The following is an 18,423-nucleotide window of genomic DNA, read 5'->3' on the forward strand; positions in this document are numbered from 1 at the left end:
TGTCATCCCACAGCCAGGGAGAGAAGGCGCACGCACTGGGGCAGAGCGCCAGGACCACGAGAGGAGGACACGGCAGAAAGAAAGAGGCAGGAGAGGGGTTTCCTGGGAGACGAGCGCCGGGCCGGGACCCAGGGACGCGCAGACACAGCCAGTCGCACCCTACAGGTCACCGAATTCAAAAGGGACACCAAACACTCTGTATCTTGATTGTACCAATGCCAACAAAATCATTACATCGGTGCGTAGCTTTGTAAGATGCCACCATCAGGAGAAACTGAGTAAAGAGAACGTGGGATGTCTCCGTCTTATTTCTGACGGCTGTGCAAGAATCTACAATAATCTCAAAATAAAAAAGTTTAATTAAGGAAAAAAGGATGCAGTTCCTAGAGGTAGACTGGGGGCAGGTCCCCTGCAGTTCCCGCCACCTCCTGCCTAGTGAATATCCAAAGGGCCGGCCACCTCTGGCTCCTCCCACCAGGAACAGAGTACACAGGCAGCATTTGGACATTAAGGTACAAAAGTTCAAAAGCTAACAGTCACGCACGTATGGAATATCAGGCTTTTCAGGTGATCCCTTCCTCTTTAAAGAGGCTACTTCACCCACAGAAAGTCGTTAAAGGGTTAACCTGCCTTCCACCTGAGCTCAGATCAGGCAGGACTCATACCAGCAGAGGTCAGATCAGAAAATATTTTCTGAGTCACAGGGAGGGATGGCTCACTCGGCCACCCACTTCAGCTACTACTCACAGTCGAGTGAAGGGCATGACTGCTCAGCGGGCATTCATCAGAGACTTGTGGGCTCTGAGGAGGAAGCCAGAAGCAGGCGGGGACAGTCACGCTGGGGCCGCTCCACGCCCACAGCCTCAGTGAGTCACGGAGGGGAAGGACCACTGCACACCCTCGCAGGCTCCTGCCCTGCCATCAGGCAGCCGAAGATACCACCTGCTCCCTCCTGAGCTGAGACCCGGTTTTCCCACCAAAAGAAGGGCCATGCTGCTTTAGAAATGCTGCCGTGAGCTACAAGTGGATATCTGGGAACTCTCAGTCACAGAAGGAACAAAACTCGCCCTGCACCCCCTGCACCCCGCCCTCCCACTTGTCAATTGCGCAAAAGCCCATTTTGGAGGCTGGACACTTCCGCGTGCGGACGGCTGTGGCTGTTTGCACTTCCTCCTGCAGGTGCCCCCTCCTCAGAGAAGCCACCCACACCTCCCCCAGGGCAAACCTGGCAGCCCCACCCTCTGGGACCTCAGCTGGTCCCATATATGGGGCACTACACCTCAGGTGACCTTCTGTGTTTATAGATCACCTACCGTCCTTCGTTCATAAGTTTCTTGAGAATAAGAATACTGTCTACTGTCCTCCGCGCCCCCTGGAACACTGAGTGTAAATATCCAGGAGGTGCTTGCAGAATGAATGAATCAATGAACAAACAAGCTCAGTCATTTCAAACGTGCGGTCACATGAGTAATCTGACCTTCTGAAAAGTTAAGCTTCTAGAAGGAGCCCATTTTCTTAATGTACTCAGCATCGAGTCATCACAAAATACGAACTCTTATAAAGTACCGCCCCCTCACTTCCCATGAGAAAGCAAAATTCCTCAGCGGGGAAATGGGAGGGTAGCAGACGTTACCCGCAAAGCTTTAGGAAGGCTGCAGCTCGCTGAGCCCTTCACTAGGGCCCCTGACTGCTTGCCTGGTAGTGGGACAGACACACCAGGAACGGCTACTGACCAGCAGGAGGAGCGCCCGGCCAGGCAGGCAGCACACCCCGCACCCTGCCAACCGAGGTCCGGCCAGCAAGGGAAAGACGCTCTCCACTTCAGAACCGCCCACCGCTAGAAAGCCAGGTCCTGCCAGGGCCTGGACACATGAGGCCTTTCTTACAAGGGTTACAAATCTGTGGCCTTGCTCTGCCTCGAATAAAAGACAGAGATGGGGACAACGTGACCATCTCCAGATGAACTTTCATCTTTGTTTCAAGTGCCTGGGTGCTGGGTCACAGTGGATTTCTAAATTCTTCCAATACTCAAAAATACCAATTTCTAAGAGGCAGAAGGGTTGTTAAACATACACTTAGCACAGTCCCCAGTCCCACTCCTGAGTATTTTCTCAAGTGACGTAAAAACCCAAGTTCACATGGAAACCTGCCCTGGGATGTTTACAGCAGCTTTATTCCTGATCCCCTCAAAACTGGAAATATCCCACAAGTCCTGCCACCCGCAGGCGAATGGACAAACGGAAAATGGAATACAACACAGGAAGAAAAAGGGGTGACTTCTCATACCCGCAACAACAGGGATGACGGACTTCCCTGGTGGTCCAGTGGCTAAGACTCCGCGCTCCCAATGCAGGGGGCCTGGGGTCCATCCCTGCTCAGGGAACTAGATCCCGCACGCCGCAACTAAAAGATCCTGCACGCGGCAATGAAGATCCCATGTGCCGCAACTAAGACCCACCACAGCCAAGTAAATAACTAAATAAATAAATATTAAAAAAAAAAAAACAGGGATGAATCTCTGATAGGTTTTGCTGAGCCAAAGCAGCCAGAATCAAAAAGCTACATACTGTTGTTCCGTTTATCTGACTTTCTGGAAAAGCCAAAACCTTAGGGACAGAGAGGAGATTAGTGGCCAAGAGGCTAAAGGCGCGCTGGCGCCAAAGGGCAGCAAATGGGATGACGGGATTGCTCTGCCGCCTGACGGCGATCATCTGTCAAAACTCCTAGAACTGTGCACTACAAGTGAACTATGCTTCACGGCTACTAAGGATAAACGAATTATTACATTTTGAAAAATGCGCCGGCCAGCCAACCGGTACATGACAAGTGCAGTAAAGAGGGGCGGGGGAGGTGAGGCAAGTGGATCAGCTGGAGTTCTGAAGGTTCTCCCCACTTTCAGTTTCCGTGCCCTGGGATGTCTCCCCGCCCTGCCCACTGCTCAGGCCGCCCACCGGGCCACCCGGAGCTACCCAACCGGAAAAGCCAGAGCCCGGGCTCAGCCGCGCCTCCGGGCGCAGGAAGAGCAAAAATAGAAAGCGCCCGTGCGCAGTGGCGGGCTGGAAACCCTCGGACCTCGGAGAACCGGGGAGAACCGCGGCCCGGAGCCAACATCGGCTCCCGGGCGGTCCCAGCGTCCCGACCCCGCCCCCGGCCGCGACACAGTTTCCACAAACTGACACACACGGAGCCCGCGCGAGGGGCGGGGCGCGCGGGCTTCCCCGCCGGGTCCCTGGAGGCCGGTCCCCCGCAAGCCGAGCGCGCGAAAGAGCGCCCCAAAGGCGCCGGCCCACGGCGCCCGCTGCGCTTTCCCTCCCGAAGGCGGGCTGCAGGGCCCAAGCGTGGACCCTGGGACACGAACACGCGCACCACGCCGCCACCGGGGACGAGAGGCCGGGCGCCCACCCGGCTGGGCACCCTACATTTCTGGAACCACCGGGACGCCTGTGTAAATTTCCGTTTGCCCTGTCATTTTCCAAAGGCCACTCAAAATCAGGGGACAGAATGCCTCCTCTCCAAGGGTCCGGCCAGTCCACCCACTCAAATTAGGTGACAGAACTCCTCCTCTCCAAGGGTCCTGCCAGCCCTCCCACTCAAATTAGGTGACAGAACGCCTCCTCTCCAAGGGTCCTGCCAGCCCACCCACTCATGATCAGGGCACAGAACGCCTCCGTTCCAAGGGTCCTGCCAGCCCACCCACTCAAGATCAGGCAACAGAATGCCTCCTTTCCAAAGGTCCAGCCAGTCCTGCCACTCAAGATCAGAGGGACAAAATGCCTAACTAAAACAAAACAAAAACACAAAAAACTGGAAAGAGGGAGAAAAGGGTGTCCTCAAAAATAAAAAAGCTAAGCACGTTGACAGCGCCAAGAATTAACTACCAGGAAGAAGAAACCCTACATGTCAGATCATAAAGTACGGACAGGCAAGCCCGCCGGCAGTCCAGGCCCGGGGGTACCGGGGACCCCAGCCCGGCAGAGCCAACGGCAGCCCGGCTCGGGCGCCCCTCGGAAGCGCGGGGTCTCCGCGGCCAAGTCTGCGCCCCCGGCCGGCCCCGGCTCCCCTCTGCCCACCCTGCGCGCGGAGGCTGGAAACGGCCGCGGAGAACCACGGCGGGGCGGGAAGGAGGGTCCAAAGAGGGTCTGGGGACTCGAGTCGCTCCGTTTCTCGGTGGGCCCAGCGCTCGCCGTGGGGGAAGAGGGGCGGGGGTCCGGGGGGAGGGGACGGGCGGCACTCACGTAGACCGGCAGCGGCCACGGGTAGACGGCGGGCTCAGCCCCCACGGGCGACTTGAGCCTCAGCTCCAGCTTCTCCCCCATGTCTGCGCGCGCGGCCGCCGCACCATGCTAGTCGGGCGGTTGGGGGAGGGGCGGGGCGCCGCCGGCGGGGGCGGGGCAGGCAGGCGGGCGGGCGGAGGAGGGCGGGCGGGCGGGCGGGAGGCTGAGGGGAGGGGGCCTGGCCTGGGCCTCAGCCGCCGCCGCCGCGCTCCCGTCCGGCCCCCGGCTCCCTCTTTGTGGTCACAGGCCCAGAGCCTCCAGCGCCGCCGCCATCTTGGGCCGGCGTGAGGCGAGCACAATGAGCCGGGGGCCGGGCTGAACCACTCGCGGCGCGCGCGCGGGGGGGCCCGGCGCGAAGAGGCGGCGCGCTCCCGCTGCCCCGCCCGCCGCTCCGCGCGCGCCCCCCCTCAGCCCCGCCCCGTGGGCTCGCCCGCTCTCACGCACGCACGAACGCACGCACGCACGTCCTCGGCTGCCCCCGGCCTACCCCACCGGCCCGACGTGGGGACCCGGGGAGACCCCTCGGGGCCTGCGGTGGCGGGTTCGAGTCCACCTCTTGGCGTACCGTGACCACCCACCCCCCCCCCCCCCGTCATTAATGACTGTAATTCCTCATTAAATGTGACAGCCGGAATCCCTGCTTCTGTTCCCAAGAATGCCGTTTATTTAGCCTATGCTAGGCACCAGACCCTGGACGCTCAGTACTGGCAAAAAAGGAAATGCCCTGCCCTCTTGGCGCTCCCATTTTAATTGGAATAGTAGTGACAATGCTCGGGGGAGAAAGTAAAGTGTCATCAACGCTACGGGGATGGTTAATTTCATGTGCGCACTGCGCGGGGCCCCGGCAACCACAAACATCCCAGATATGGTCAGGAAGGTATCCTGACCTGGAAGGACCTGAAATCGGTCCACTTTGCGTAAAGGAGATTGTCAATGCCACGGCGTGGGTGGGCCTCGTCAATCAGTTGAAGGACGAGAGAAGAATGAGCTTCCGTAGAAAGAGGGAACTGTTCCTCCAATGGCCTTCAGACATCAGCTCTTCCCTGTGTCTCCAGCCCAGAGTCCTGCCCTGACTTGCCTGCCTCACGGTCACATGAGTCAACTCCTTAAAACAAAACTATATATGTAAAAATACTGAATATATACAAGCCTATTAATTTGTATATGTGTGTATACATATTATATATATGTGTGTATGCATGCATATATATTGAATATAAGGTATGTACATACACGTTTATATGTATATACACATATGTTTATATGTGCGTGCGTATGTAGTATATGTGTAAGTACTATATATAGTATACATAGAAACCTATATATTTGTGTGTATATATTGTATATATGTATGTATGTGTATATATAGTATATGTATTATACATGTGAACATGCTGTATATATACACACCCATATATTTATATTTGGGTGTGTATATATACAGTATATGTACACTGTATGTATGTATGTATACAGTGTATAGGTGTGTATATATGTTGTATACCTGTATGTGTATATGTTGTATAGGCATTATATGTATATATGTATATACTGTATATATACCCACTTGCGTATGTATTTATATGTATATACATGCGCATATTTACGTATAGGTGTGTATGTGTGTATATACATTGTATATATGTATGTGTATATATTTTATACATATGATATATGTATGTATATATACTGTGTATTTATATATACAGCACATATATATTTTTATGCTATATGCTTTTATATGTAGGTGTATATGTGTGTCTATATGTATGTATGTGCATGTATTGCATTTATTATATGTGTATGTATAGTATATGTATGTATACTGTATATATACACACCTAATATATCTTTGTATGTATGTATATATATATGATATATATACACCTAGGTGTGTATATTGTATATGTTATACGTATGTGTACGTACTGTATATATACAACTATGCATTTTATTATATGTGTGTATGTATAGTGTATATGTATGTGTGTATTGTATGTATTATGTGTATATGTGTGTATACATACTGTATATATACAAACTATGCATTTTATATGCGTGTATATATGTATGTGTGTATTGTATATACTATATGTGTATATGTCTGTATGCGTACTGCATATATACACAGCTGTATATTTTTGTATGCGTGTACATATGTACGTGTGTGTGTATATACACACACACCCTATGGATTCTGTTTGTCTGGAGAACCCTCACTGATACGGACACTTATGACAATTGAGCACCTGCTCTTTGCCAGCCAGGGAGCCAAACGCTTGTCCTTTCTGTGTCTCCCTTAAGTGTCACAAGTCCCGGGAGGGAAGGTGATGCCGCTCCTACCAGTTGAGGTGCCTCAGGGTCAGAGAGGTGCACAGGGCGGGGGGCTGGAGCCCGGTGGAGCCCAGGTGGAGTTCTAGCAGCAGTACAGCCTAGCAGTCCCACTTCCCCGGGTGCCTCTCACGAAGACGCCGAGGGAGAGACCGGGTCTGAAGAAGGGGATGAGGAAGCTTCCGTGGGTCTGCAAGCCCAGACCAAGGCTGACTCGTCAAGGGTGTTAGAGGTCAGGACTCTGGTTACCCTGGGGATGGGCTTACACAGATCCATTCCCATTCTGAAAAAGTATCCATTCTGCTCTTGTTTGTATGTTCACCCCCCTCCCCCAAATCTTTTAAAAACAGATTCTCTTGGTTGCTGGGAGCACACACGGGGAAGTTGTGTGTGAGGGGGTGTGATCCAGGGGACAGGGAGGATAAGCCCCCCACTCGTAGGGCCAGGAGTGGCTCAGCTTTCTGAGCTGAGGATGGCCCACGAGGTCCCAGAGAGAAGGGTCCCTGCTCCGTCCCTGCTCCGTGCACCCCATTCCCAGCCTGAGAAGTCCAGAGCACCCACACACACACACACACACACACACACACACACACACACACACACACACACCAGGGAGGAGAGCCAGTCACCCTGGCTCCCAGGCTCCGGCTCCAAGGCTCCCAGCACTAGGAGCTATTTTCAGCTTTCATGCCCTAGGACACGCCAGAGCTATTGTCTCCGGAAACTCTCTGTCTCTCGCCCGCCCGCCATCCCTCCCTCCCTCCTCCGCCTCTTCCCCTCCCGCTCCAGCTGTCCTGCCCTCCACCCTGCATTTCTACATAGGATGGCTCGCTTCTCCCCATGCCCACCCCCACCGTTCGATGGATGTGAAAGCAAGCCCTGGGGACTTCCCTGGAGGTCCAGTGATTAAGACTCCGAGCTTCCACTGCAAGGGGTGAGGGTTCGATCCCTGGTCAGGGAAATAAGATCCCACATGCTGCCTGGCACGGCCAAAGAAATAAATGAATAAAAAATAAAGTTATAGTGATGAAACAGCCCTAGTGGTGCAAGGATGGGACGTATAGCTCTATGGTAGAGAATAAAGGTCCAGAAACAGATAGATGAGAACTTGATATGACAGAAAGTGGGGAAATTAAGGAGTTTTCAATAAATGGCATTAGGACAATTGCATATCCATGTGGGAAAAAAGTAAATTAAAAAAAAAAAGCAAGCCGTGGTCAGGTGTGACCTTGGCCCCAGGGCCATTGGCACAAATTGTGCTGTGGGACGTTCTTCCTTAGACTCCTCCCTCCCTCCTGTGTCACTGTCACTTCCTCCAGAACCTTCCTGGACTCCCCTACACAAGCCCGGGGTGTGCCCTCATCCACCCTGGATCACCAGAATTCCAATCCCGGCCCACCCTTCCCCGCCAGGTAAAGAACTGGGCCTGGTCAATAAGACCGTAGAGGTCCTCGGCCATTGCTATTGCAGTTGGAATTGTTACTGTGTTTACACAGGGTGACCAACACCCGCCCCCAGTTTGCCCAGGACCGCTCAGGTTTGAGCACTGGAACTCTGGGGAAACCCTCATTTCCGGGGAACCCCAGAAGGCTGGTCAGCCGATTTAGGACGGATCTTTCACTTGAGATCCCAACGCCCGAGAGCCAGAAAGGGAATCTCCCCCCTCCTTCCATGGTAACCTTCATTTATTCATCCACTCATCCCTTTATTCAACTCCTTTATTCAGCAAGTATTTAGGAAGCATCTACTACATAGCAGACACTCTTCTAGGTGCTGGGGACAGTAAACTGAGAAGGTGTGATTTGTCACATGGGGATGATGTCTCGGAGACCACTGAAGGGCAGGGGAGGTGGGAGAGGGAAGGGGCAGTTCTAAATGCAGGCGCTGACAGGATTGGGGCGGACCTTGCCCTGGAACAGGCTGGTTGCTTCAACACAGCTGTCCTCGCCCAGGGCCATCCTGCCCCCACCTCACCCAGTTCTTCGGTGATGTCTGGGGAAAATCTGTGGTTTTCACACTTGGGAGGGAGGGGCCCCTGGAATCAAATGGGTGGGGCCAGGGATGCTCCTGAACCCCACACAGTGCCCAGGAGGGACCCCCAGCAGAGGATGACCCGCCCCGAGTAACCCCAGTGCCACGGGGGAGACTCTGTACTAACATTATTCAGACCAGCTGGTGCCCCCAGATTCCTGCACAGGCAGGGACTGTATCCGGGCCACCTCTGTATCCTGAGGTGACCTAGAGTGGGGCAGCCAGGAAGGCTGAGATGAGTATCGGGGGTGAAATGACAAATCTCTGTGCCCACCCTCCCCGCCTCACCCCAGGGGCGATGGCCTCTATCTCTTCCCTGTGCAGGTAGCTTTTCCCTGAGCCATTTCTTCTTGTCAAGGTCCCTGTCGCAGATTGGATTCCCCGAAGATGACGTTGAGAGCAAGGATTGGAATGCAGGTTGTTGATATGAGACGTGCAGAGAACAGATAGAGCTGCCATAGGGTCCTGCAATTCCACTCCTGGGCATAGATCTGGAGAAAACTCTAATTCGAAAAAATGCATGCACCCCTGGGATTTCCCTGGTGGTCCAGTGGTTAAGACTCCGTGCTTCCAGTGCAGGGGGCATGGGTTCCATCTCTGGTCGGGGAACTAAGATCCCACATGCCGTGTGACAAAAAAAAAAAAAAGAAAGAAAAGATACATGCACCCCAATGTTCATTGCAGCACTGTTTACAATAGCCAAGACATGGAAGCTACCTAAATGTCCACTGATGGATGAATGGATGAAGAAGATGTGGTACATATATACAATGGAATATTACTCAGCCATAAAAAGAAGGAAATAATGCTATTTGCAGCAAAGTGATGGACCTAGAGATTATCATACTAAGTGAAGTAAGTCAGACAGAGAAAGACAAATATCATATAATCTCACTTATATGTGAAATCTAAAATACGACACAAATGAACTTGTCTACGAAACAAAAACAGACTCACAGACATAGAGAACAGACTTGTGGTTGCCAAGGGGGAGAAAGAGGGAGGGAGGGTTGGTTTGGGAGTTTGGGGTTAGCAGATGCAAACTATTAAATATAGGATGGATAAACTACAAGGTCCTACTATCTAGCACAGGGAACTGTATTCAATATCCTGTGATTAGCCATAATGGAAAAGAAAAAGAGTTTTATTTATAGGTTCCATCCCTAACTGAGCTGGCCCATCCCCTCCCATGGTTCTAAGTGCAGCCCGAGGCTGCAGACTTCCTACCATGGTCTTCAGCTCCAGAGCAAGCCACCTGCCAACCAGCCGCATCTTCCCAGGGGCTGGCAACTCTCCTTTGCTACTAATTCCAAGACACATCCAGATAGCAAAAATGTGACCATGAAAAGAAACTCAGGTATGTTCAAATCAAGGAAATAACATACTTATCTCTGTTTAGCACTTGCTTAATTTTAGAATAGCTTAGAGTTACAAAAATGTTGCAAAGATCTGTACAGAGTGTACAGAATGCCAGTGGACCCCGACTCAGTACCCTTATTTCCAACACATTAGTACGACTTGTTTATCCAACTAAGGAACCAAGATGGATACATTACGATTAACTAAAGTCTACACTTTATTAGAATTTCCCTAGTTTTCCCCTAAGGTCCTTTTTCTGTCCCAGTCTCCTCTGGGCTGTGACATTTCTCAGACGTCCCTGGGTTTTGATACCTTGAAAGTTTTGAGGAGGACTGGTCAGGTATTTTGTCCCTCAATTTGTTTATCTGTTTGTTTTCTGATGTTTTTCTTATGGTTGGTCTGGAGTTCCGGGGTTTGGGGTGGAAGATCCAGACAGAGATAAAAATGCCATTCTCCTCAGGTCACATCAAGGATACACACCATCAGTGGGACTTACGACAAACGAATTTACCCTTGATCACCTGGCCAGTATCGTCTTTTTTTTTTTTTTTTTCCTGCGTTTGGTCTTCGTTGCTGCGCGCGGGCTTTCTCTAGTTGCGGCGAGCGGGGGCTACTCTTCGTTGTGGTGTGCGGGCTTCTCATTGCAGTGGCTTCTCTTGTTCCGGAGCACGGGCTCTAGGCATGCGGCCTTCAGTAGTTGTGGCTCGCAGGCTCGGTAGTTGTGACTTGCGGGCTCTAGAGCTCAGGCTCAGTAGTTGTGGCGCGAGCTTAGGTGCTCCACGGCATGTGGGATCTTCCCGGCCCAGAGCTCGAACCCGTGTCCCCTGCATTGGCAGGCGGATTCTTAACCACTGCGCCACCAAGGAAGTCCCCAGTATTGTCTTTTAACCCTCAGGTGGACATTCCTCTTCCTCAAAGGGCCAAAATTAAAGACACAGACAACGCGGAGTGCTGGTTCAGGTGGGAGCCACTGGAACACCCGTATCTTCCTGGTGGGAGTGCAGATTGGAGCAGCCACTTTGGAAAACTGTCCAGCATGATCCACCAGAGCTGACATTACTACTCCAGGTCTCAGCAGTTCCCCTCCAAAGGGCACACCCAAGAGGAACATGTCTACTCCCTTCTAAAGGACGTGCACCAGAATGTCCATGGTGGTTCTATTCACAGTAGCCAACAACTGGAAATAATGTAAATGTCCTTTCAGAAGACAACGGGTGAGGGACTTCCCTGGTGGTCCAGTGGTTAAGACTCCGTGCTCCCAATGCAGGGGGCCCAGGTTGGATCCAGATCCCGCCGTGCCACAGCTAAGACCTGGCACAGCCTAAATAAATAAGTATTAAAGAAAAAAAAAAAAGAAGACAGTGGGTGAATAAACTGTGGTACATTCATATCCGGCGTCGCAAAGGAGGAGACTGCCACTACACACAACAGCCTGGATGAATCTCAAAATACAAAGGTTGGGTGAAGGCTGTCACACACAACAAAGAGGACATACTTAAGAACTCCATTTACATGAAGTTCAAAAACAGGAGAAACTGATGAAATTAGAAGTCAGACAGAGGTTTTCTCTGGGGGATATTGACTGAGAATGGGCATATAGACTTCTTGGGGGCTGGTTACTTAGAGAAAGAGATGGATAGTTAGATTATAGATAGATAGAAATTTATTAAACTGGTCACTTGGTAATGTGTCCTTTTTTTGTTTGATTTTTTTTTTTTTTTTTTTTGCGGTACGCGGGCCTCTCACTGTTGCAGATCACAGGCTCCGGACGCGCAGGCTCAGCGGCCACGGCTCACGGGCCCAGCCGCTCTGCGGTATGTGGGATCCTCCCAGACCGGGGCACGAACCCGCGTCCCCTGCGTCGGCAGGCGGACTCTCAACCACTGTGCCACCAGGGAAGCCCCTCTGTGTCCTTTTTGTATGTATCTCATACCTCAAATAAAAATGAAAGAAAAGAATAAAATAAACCTAGGTCTGCGATGGTGGAAGTGTAAAATGGTGCAGCCACTGTGGAAAACAGTTTGGTGGGTCCTCACAAAGTTAAACATAGAATTGCCATGTGATTCACTAAATTCTATTCCTAGGCAGAGAGCCAAAAGAATGGAAAACAGGGACTCCAACAGATATTTGTACACCCATGTTCATAGCAGCACCATTCACAATATGCAAAAAGCAGAAACACCTCAAATTTCCATCAACAGATGAGTGGGCAAACAAAATGCGGTCCCCCCATACAATGGAATATTATTTAGCCTTACAAAGGAAGGAAATTCTGACACTCGTTACAACATGGATGAACCCTGAGGACATGATGCTCAGTGAAATAAGGCAGGCACAAAAGGATAAATACCATCTGATTGCACTCACACGAGGTCCTAGAGAGTCAGATCCACAGAGACAGGAAGTAGGTGGTGGGGGCCAGGGGCTGGGGGAGGGGGACAGAGAGTCAGTGTTTCATGGGAACAGAGTTTCAGTTTGGGGAGATGGGAAAGTTCTGGAGATGGATGGTGGGGATGGTTGCCCAACAATGGGAATGTACTTAATACCAGTGAGCTGTGCACTTAAAAATGGTTAAGATGGTACATTTTATGTTTATGTGTATTTTATCACAGTTAAAAGAGAAACAGTGGTAGCAAATACAATCCTAATAAGCAGCTTTGCAGGCAAAGCTTCTGCCCCAGAAATCTGGACCCCCCTCAGCGTCCTCTTGATGCCTTCCCGATGCCTCCTTTCCTTTGTCCTGGGGTCAGTGAGCTCATTCTTGGCAAGACTGGGAGCACGGATGCATCTGTCTCAGCAGGGAAGGAGGATGAGAAATCTGTATGTCAAGGTGAAGGTCATCCAGCAGATGTAACTTTGGACAGATGTCCTCATGGAGAAAAATGGACACCATACATTCTACGAACAAAGCAAGGTGCTGAGGGGTGTGCAGAAGAAACGCATGTTTGCACACACACACGTATATACAGTGTGCTTGCGTATGATGGGCTCTTTCTGGCTCACAAGAAACACACCACGCACGGTACCTGGAAGGGAAGAGTAGATTGCTATTCCCAGATATCCGAGTCTCTCCCAACAAGAGGACCGTGCACATCCCCACGCTCTGCCATGTGTGTTTACAGGGTCTCCCGCTAGAGTGCTCACAACATACACCCCTGCCCCACAGACCCCAGGCTTGATGATGCAGAGAAGTTACCTGCTGCTGCATACAAACCAGCACACAACTTAGAACATCCACCATGTAATACGCTCCTTGCTCTGTAGATCAGCAATTTTTCAAAAAAAATTTATTGGAATATAGTTGCTTTACAATGTTGTGTTAGTTTCTGCTACACAGCAAAGTGAATCAGTTATACACATACATATATCCTCCCTCTCTTTTTTGGATTTCCTTCCCATTTAGGTCACCACAGAGCACCGAGTAGAGTTCCCTGTGCTCTACAGTAGGTTCTCATTAGTTATCTATTTTATACATAGTATCAATCGTGTATATATGTCCATCTCAATCTCCCAATTCATCCCACCCCGCTCTTCCCCCTTGGTGACCATATTTTTGTTCTCTACATCAGTGTCTCTATTTCTGCTTTGTAAATAAGATTGTCTATACCAATTTTTTCAGATTCCACATATATGCATTAATATACTATATTTGTTTTTCTCTTTCATTCTAACCAGTATGAGGTGATACTTCACTGTAGTCTTGATTTGCATTGCTCTAATGATCAGTGATGTTGAGCATCTTTTCATGTGTTTGTTGGCCATCTGTGTATCTTCTTTGGAGAAACGTCTATTTAGGTCTTCTGCCCATTTTTGGATTGGTTTGTTTGTTTTTTTGATATTGAGCTGCATGAGCTGCTTGCATATTTTGGAGATTAATCCTTTGTCAGTTGCTTCCTTTGCAAATATTTTCTCCCATTCTGAGAGTTGTCTTCTCATCTTTTTTGTGGTTTTCTGCCATGGTTTTCTGTTCTCTGTAGCAGAAACTAACACAACATTGTAAAGCAACTCTGCTCCAATAAAATTTTTTTTTAACATCAAGCCTGGGGTCAGTGGGCAGGGGTGTATGTTTTGAGAACTCTAGACCCTGTCTTTAATCAATATTCCTTAGGGGAGAAAGCATGGGCCCTTAAAGCCTCTCCAAATGGCCTCAAGAAGTCTGGAAACTTCCATCCTTGTCCTCTTTTTTTTTGCCAATCATGATTCAAGGATTTATTAAGTCATACATGCAAAACATACTGCTAATCGTATTAACAAAAGATCAATGTAAAAACACTCCACAATTCTGCAACTGTCAATTTAAAAAATTTTGTTCTAGTGGTTGAAAGGTCCAAGCTCGTATTCTTGCCAGCGGGTAAGTTGTACAGAACTTCGTTAGTACGAGCACGGGGTTGACAGAACCTCACAGACCCCAAGGAACATCGTTAAGGCAAGGACAGGAAGCGTGTGCACGCTGTGAGGCAAGAGGCGGTCAGTGTTATTAGTCCAGGTGCAGTGTCGGTGATCTGGCAGGGTTTACAGTTTAAGAATATCTAAATATGGGCTTCCCTGGTGGCGCAGTGGTTGAGAGTCCGCCTGCCGATGCAGGGGACATGGGTTCGTGCCCCAGTCCGGGAAGATCCCACATGCCGCGGAGCGGCTGGGCCCGTGAGCCATGAACGCTGAGCCTGCGTGTCCGGAGCCTGTGCTCCGCAACGGGAGAGGCCACAACAGTGAGAGGCCCGCATACTGCAAAAAAAAAAAAAAAGAATATCTAAGTATTTTAAAAACTGTAAAGCTGCAACATAGGATTTTTACACCTAGTTACTAGAAAACCAAGGAAAGCACTTATAGCTTTGGATAAGGTAACATGAAAACAGGAATGCACTTTTACTAATCTACAAAAAAAATTTTCTAATGCATATTCAGAACGATTTTATAATACAAGGAGGCATATTGCTCATTAAGAAGGGGTTCTATAAGAAAAGCACTTATTAAGTTAGCAACTATGAGAATGATGAGGTCAAAGATGGATTAAATGCCCAATTTCAGGAGGGATGGGCACATTTAAGGAAAAGGAAATGCTTAAGAAAACACTGATAATACCGGCCTTTCTTCATCATCTACTGCATTTGACAGAAATTAACCTTTTAAAACGTTTACCCGTGACACTTTTAATAGTTTAATTATTACGTATACAATGTAGTGTAAATTAATCTCCATATTTTGTTAAAATACTGTCTTCATCCTCGGATCACAAGTGTTCCACACACTCCACCCAGTGCACCCGCGGCCAGAGCAGAATGCTTCATCGGAGGGAACACGGGAGTAAAAACTCTGTTCAAAATCTCACCAAAGCTAATACACTAATTTGTTTTAAAAATCTCACTACAAAATCAAAAAGATGGATCCAAAGAGCTGAGCTGTTACACTCGTTCATTATGACGTACAGTACAGTGTTAGGTAGTGAACGTGGGCTGGTAAATCAGGATGCGTTAAATGGCAACGTTTCAGGAAGGAGGCTGTACTGCTCTTCACGTCTGAAACTCATTAGCGAGTGTCTGCATCTCCTGCCTCAGAAGCTAGTCTCTTCCAGACAAAGGTCTTTGAACAGTTTAGTGCTTAGTGTTCTTAGCCCAACAATGCAACTTAGTTCACAAGATATTTTGGCAACCCTTAATCTGAGCAAGAATAGGGGCTTTGAGAAATAAGGCTTTAAGGAAGCTCGTCATCTTAGGGCTAAACTTTAATAGGATGTGAAAGTTTGAACTCTTACACTTTAAACAAACAAAACCTAGAAATTACTGATTGGTTCAAAACGGTTTTATGGAAAAACTAATCTGTAACAAAAACTTGGCATTGAGTGCGAAGGCTCCACCGTTTGAGCAAAGCGTACAAAGGGTCTTGGGGGACGGGGACAGGCGGGAGGGGCCCGGACATTCACAACAGCAGGCATTTTCTCTTCCTCTTCTTGACGGGGGGCGGGCAGAGAACCGCCCGGATAGCTTCATCAAACACCGTCTTAAGACCTCGCTGCGCGAGCGCCGAGCACTCCAGGTATTTGACGGCACCGATCTCCTTGGCCATGGCCAAGCCCTGCGGTTAGGTGTCAGCTTCTTCTCCTTCAGTTTCTCAATCGTGTCTTTATCATCCCTCAGATCAAGTTTCGTCCCCACCAGGATGATAGGAGTGTTGGGACAGTGGTGTCGCACTTCAGGGTACCACTCTGCACGAACATTTTCAAATGATGCAGGACTCACAAGAGAAAAGCAAATCAAGAATACATCCGTTTGCTCATAGGATAGGGGACGTAATCGGTCATAATCTTGTCCAGCTGTATCCCACAAGCCCAGATTCACCGGTTTTCCATCCACCATAACATTGGCAGAATAGTTGTCAAAGACAGTGGGGATATACTCTCCAGGAAAGGCATTGGTCGTATAACTGATCAGGAGGCAAGTTTTACCTACAGCTCCGTCTCCCACCACCACACACTTGATGGCCTGCATCTGGGCCGCTCTCTGGGCTGCGGTGGCGGCGGCCGGGCACTGAGGCGAAGAGCGGAGAGCTCGGGGCGCGGCGGGCGGGCGGGCGCGCGGCTGCGGGCGGCGGGGCGCGGGGTGCCGGGGCCGCTGTCCACGCCGCCTTGCCCTCCGCCGATGGGAAGCCGGAGCCCAGCAGTAGCCACCACCCAAAGCTGGGGGAAACTGCAGAGAAACAGCCATCCTTGTCCTCTTACAGGAACGTCAGGATATACTGCACTGAAGTCTGGTTTGCCTGCTGGAGGACCAAGATCAGAGATGAGCCAGCCCAGCTGAAGCCCTCTAGAGCAACCAGCCTGCCGCCCACCGGCTAAATAAGCACATATATATGAGTGACCCCTGGCAAGACCAGCAGGGGAACTGCTCAGCTAGGCCCAGTCCAAATTGCTGATTTACACACTAATTATTAGGACATTTTTTTACAATAGCCAGTACCATGGTTTTTTTTAGAGTCCATATATATGCGTTAGCACATGGCATTTGTTTTTCTCTTTCTGACTTACTTCACTCTGCATGACCGACTCTAGGTCCATCCACCTCACTACAAATAACTCAATTTCGTTTCTCTTTATGGCTGAGTAATATTCCATTGTATATATGAGCCACGTCTTCTTTATCCATTCCTCTGTCGATGGACACTTAGGTTGCTTCCATCTCCTGGCTATTGTAAATAGTGCTGCAATGAACATTGTGGTACATGACTCTTTTTGAATTATCGTTTTCTCAGGGTATATGCCCAGTAGTGGGATTGCTGGGTCACATGGTAGTTCTATTCTTAGTTTTATTTATTTATTTTATTTTTGCAGTACGCGGGCCTCTCACCATTGTGGCCTCTCCCGTTGCGGAGCACAGGTTCCGGACGCGCAGGCTCAGCGGCCATGGCTCACGGGCGCAGCCGCTCCGCGGCATGTGGGATCTTCCCGGACCGGGGCACGAACCCGTGTCCCTTGCATCAGCAGGCGGACTCTCAACCACTGCGCCACCAGGGAAGCCCATCTATTCTTAGTTTTTGAAGGAACCTCCATACTGTTCTCCCTAGTGTCTGTATCAATTTACATTCCCACCAACAGTGCGAGAGGGTTCCCTTTTCTCCACACCCTCTCCAGCATTTACTGTTTGTAGAGTTTTAAAATTTATTTATTTTTAAAGTCTTTATTGAATTCGTTACAATGTTGCTTCTGTTTTATATTTTGATTTTTTGGCCACAAGGCGTGTGGACCAGGGATTGAACCCACACCCTCTGTGATAGAAGGGTGCTTCCACTGGACCACCAGGGAAGCCCCATATTGTTTGTAGACTTTTTGATGATGGCCATTCTGACCGGTATGAGGTGGTATCTCATTGTCGTTTTGATTTGCATTTCTCTAATAATTAGTGCGTAGATCAGCAATTTGGACTGGGCCTAGCTGAGCAGTTCCCCTGCTGGTCTTGCCAGGGGTCACTCACATATATGTGCTCATTTAGCCGGTGGGCGGCAGGCGGGTTGCTCTAGAGGGCTTCGGCTGGGCTGGCTCATCTCTGATCTTGGTTCTCCAGGAGGCAAACCAGACTTCAGTGCAGTATATCCTGACGTTCCTGGAAGACGACAAGGATGGAAGTTTCCAGACCTCTTGAGGCCATTTGGAGAGGCTTTAAGGGCCCCTGCTTTCTCCCCTAAGGAGGATTGATTAAAGAGAGCGTCTTCATCCTGACCACCTCTGGTTTTTGTAAATAAAGTTTTATCAGAACACCCGTTTGTTTACACACTGTCTGTGACTGCTTTTCTGCTGCAACAGCACAGTTGCACCATCGGACAGAGACCACCTGGTCTGCAAAGCCAACAACATTTACTCCCTGGTCCTTTACAGGAAGTTTGCCAGCCCCTGACGTCATGCATCAGAGCACCCTCCCCTTGGGGTCAGTTGCCGAAC

At 49.8% G+C, this 18,423-nt stretch overlaps 1 protein-coding gene and 1 pseudogene across 8 annotated transcripts in view; both read right to left on the minus strand.

Annotated features, from left to right (window-relative positions):
• The window catches only part of DOT1L (DOT1 like histone lysine methyltransferase), a 57,260-nt gene extending 52,724 nt beyond the window's left edge, over nucleotides 1-4,536 (minus strand). For 3 of the 8 annotated variants that reach the window (XR_010942565.1, XM_067734396.1, XM_067734397.1), the window contains exon 1: nucleotides 4,236-4,534. Coding sequence is in view for 6 of the 8 variants with exons in the window: in XM_067734396.1 (XP_067590497.1) it covers nucleotides 4,236-4,316 (81 nt within the window). In the remaining 2 variants the exon portion in view is untranslated. Of the gene's footprint in view, nucleotides 1-4,235 lie in introns of all 8 variants that reach the window. The other 5 variants (XM_067734395.1, XM_067734391.1, XM_067734390.1 and 2 more) reach the window with 3 other exon arrangements.
• An 11,236-nt stretch (nucleotides 4,537-15,772) lies between these two features.
• LOC137222719 (ras-related C3 botulinum toxin substrate 1 pseudogene) lies at nucleotides 15,773-16,622 on the minus strand (annotated as a pseudogene).
• Nucleotides 16,623-18,423: the final 1,801 nt, after the last annotated feature.

The sequence above is a fragment of the Pseudorca crassidens genome, chromosome 3 (genome assembly GCF_039906515.1).
Source record: "Pseudorca crassidens isolate mPseCra1 chromosome 3, mPseCra1.hap1, whole genome shotgun sequence".
Classification (NCBI taxonomy): Eukaryota; Metazoa; Chordata; class Mammalia; order Artiodactyla; family Delphinidae; genus Pseudorca; species Pseudorca crassidens.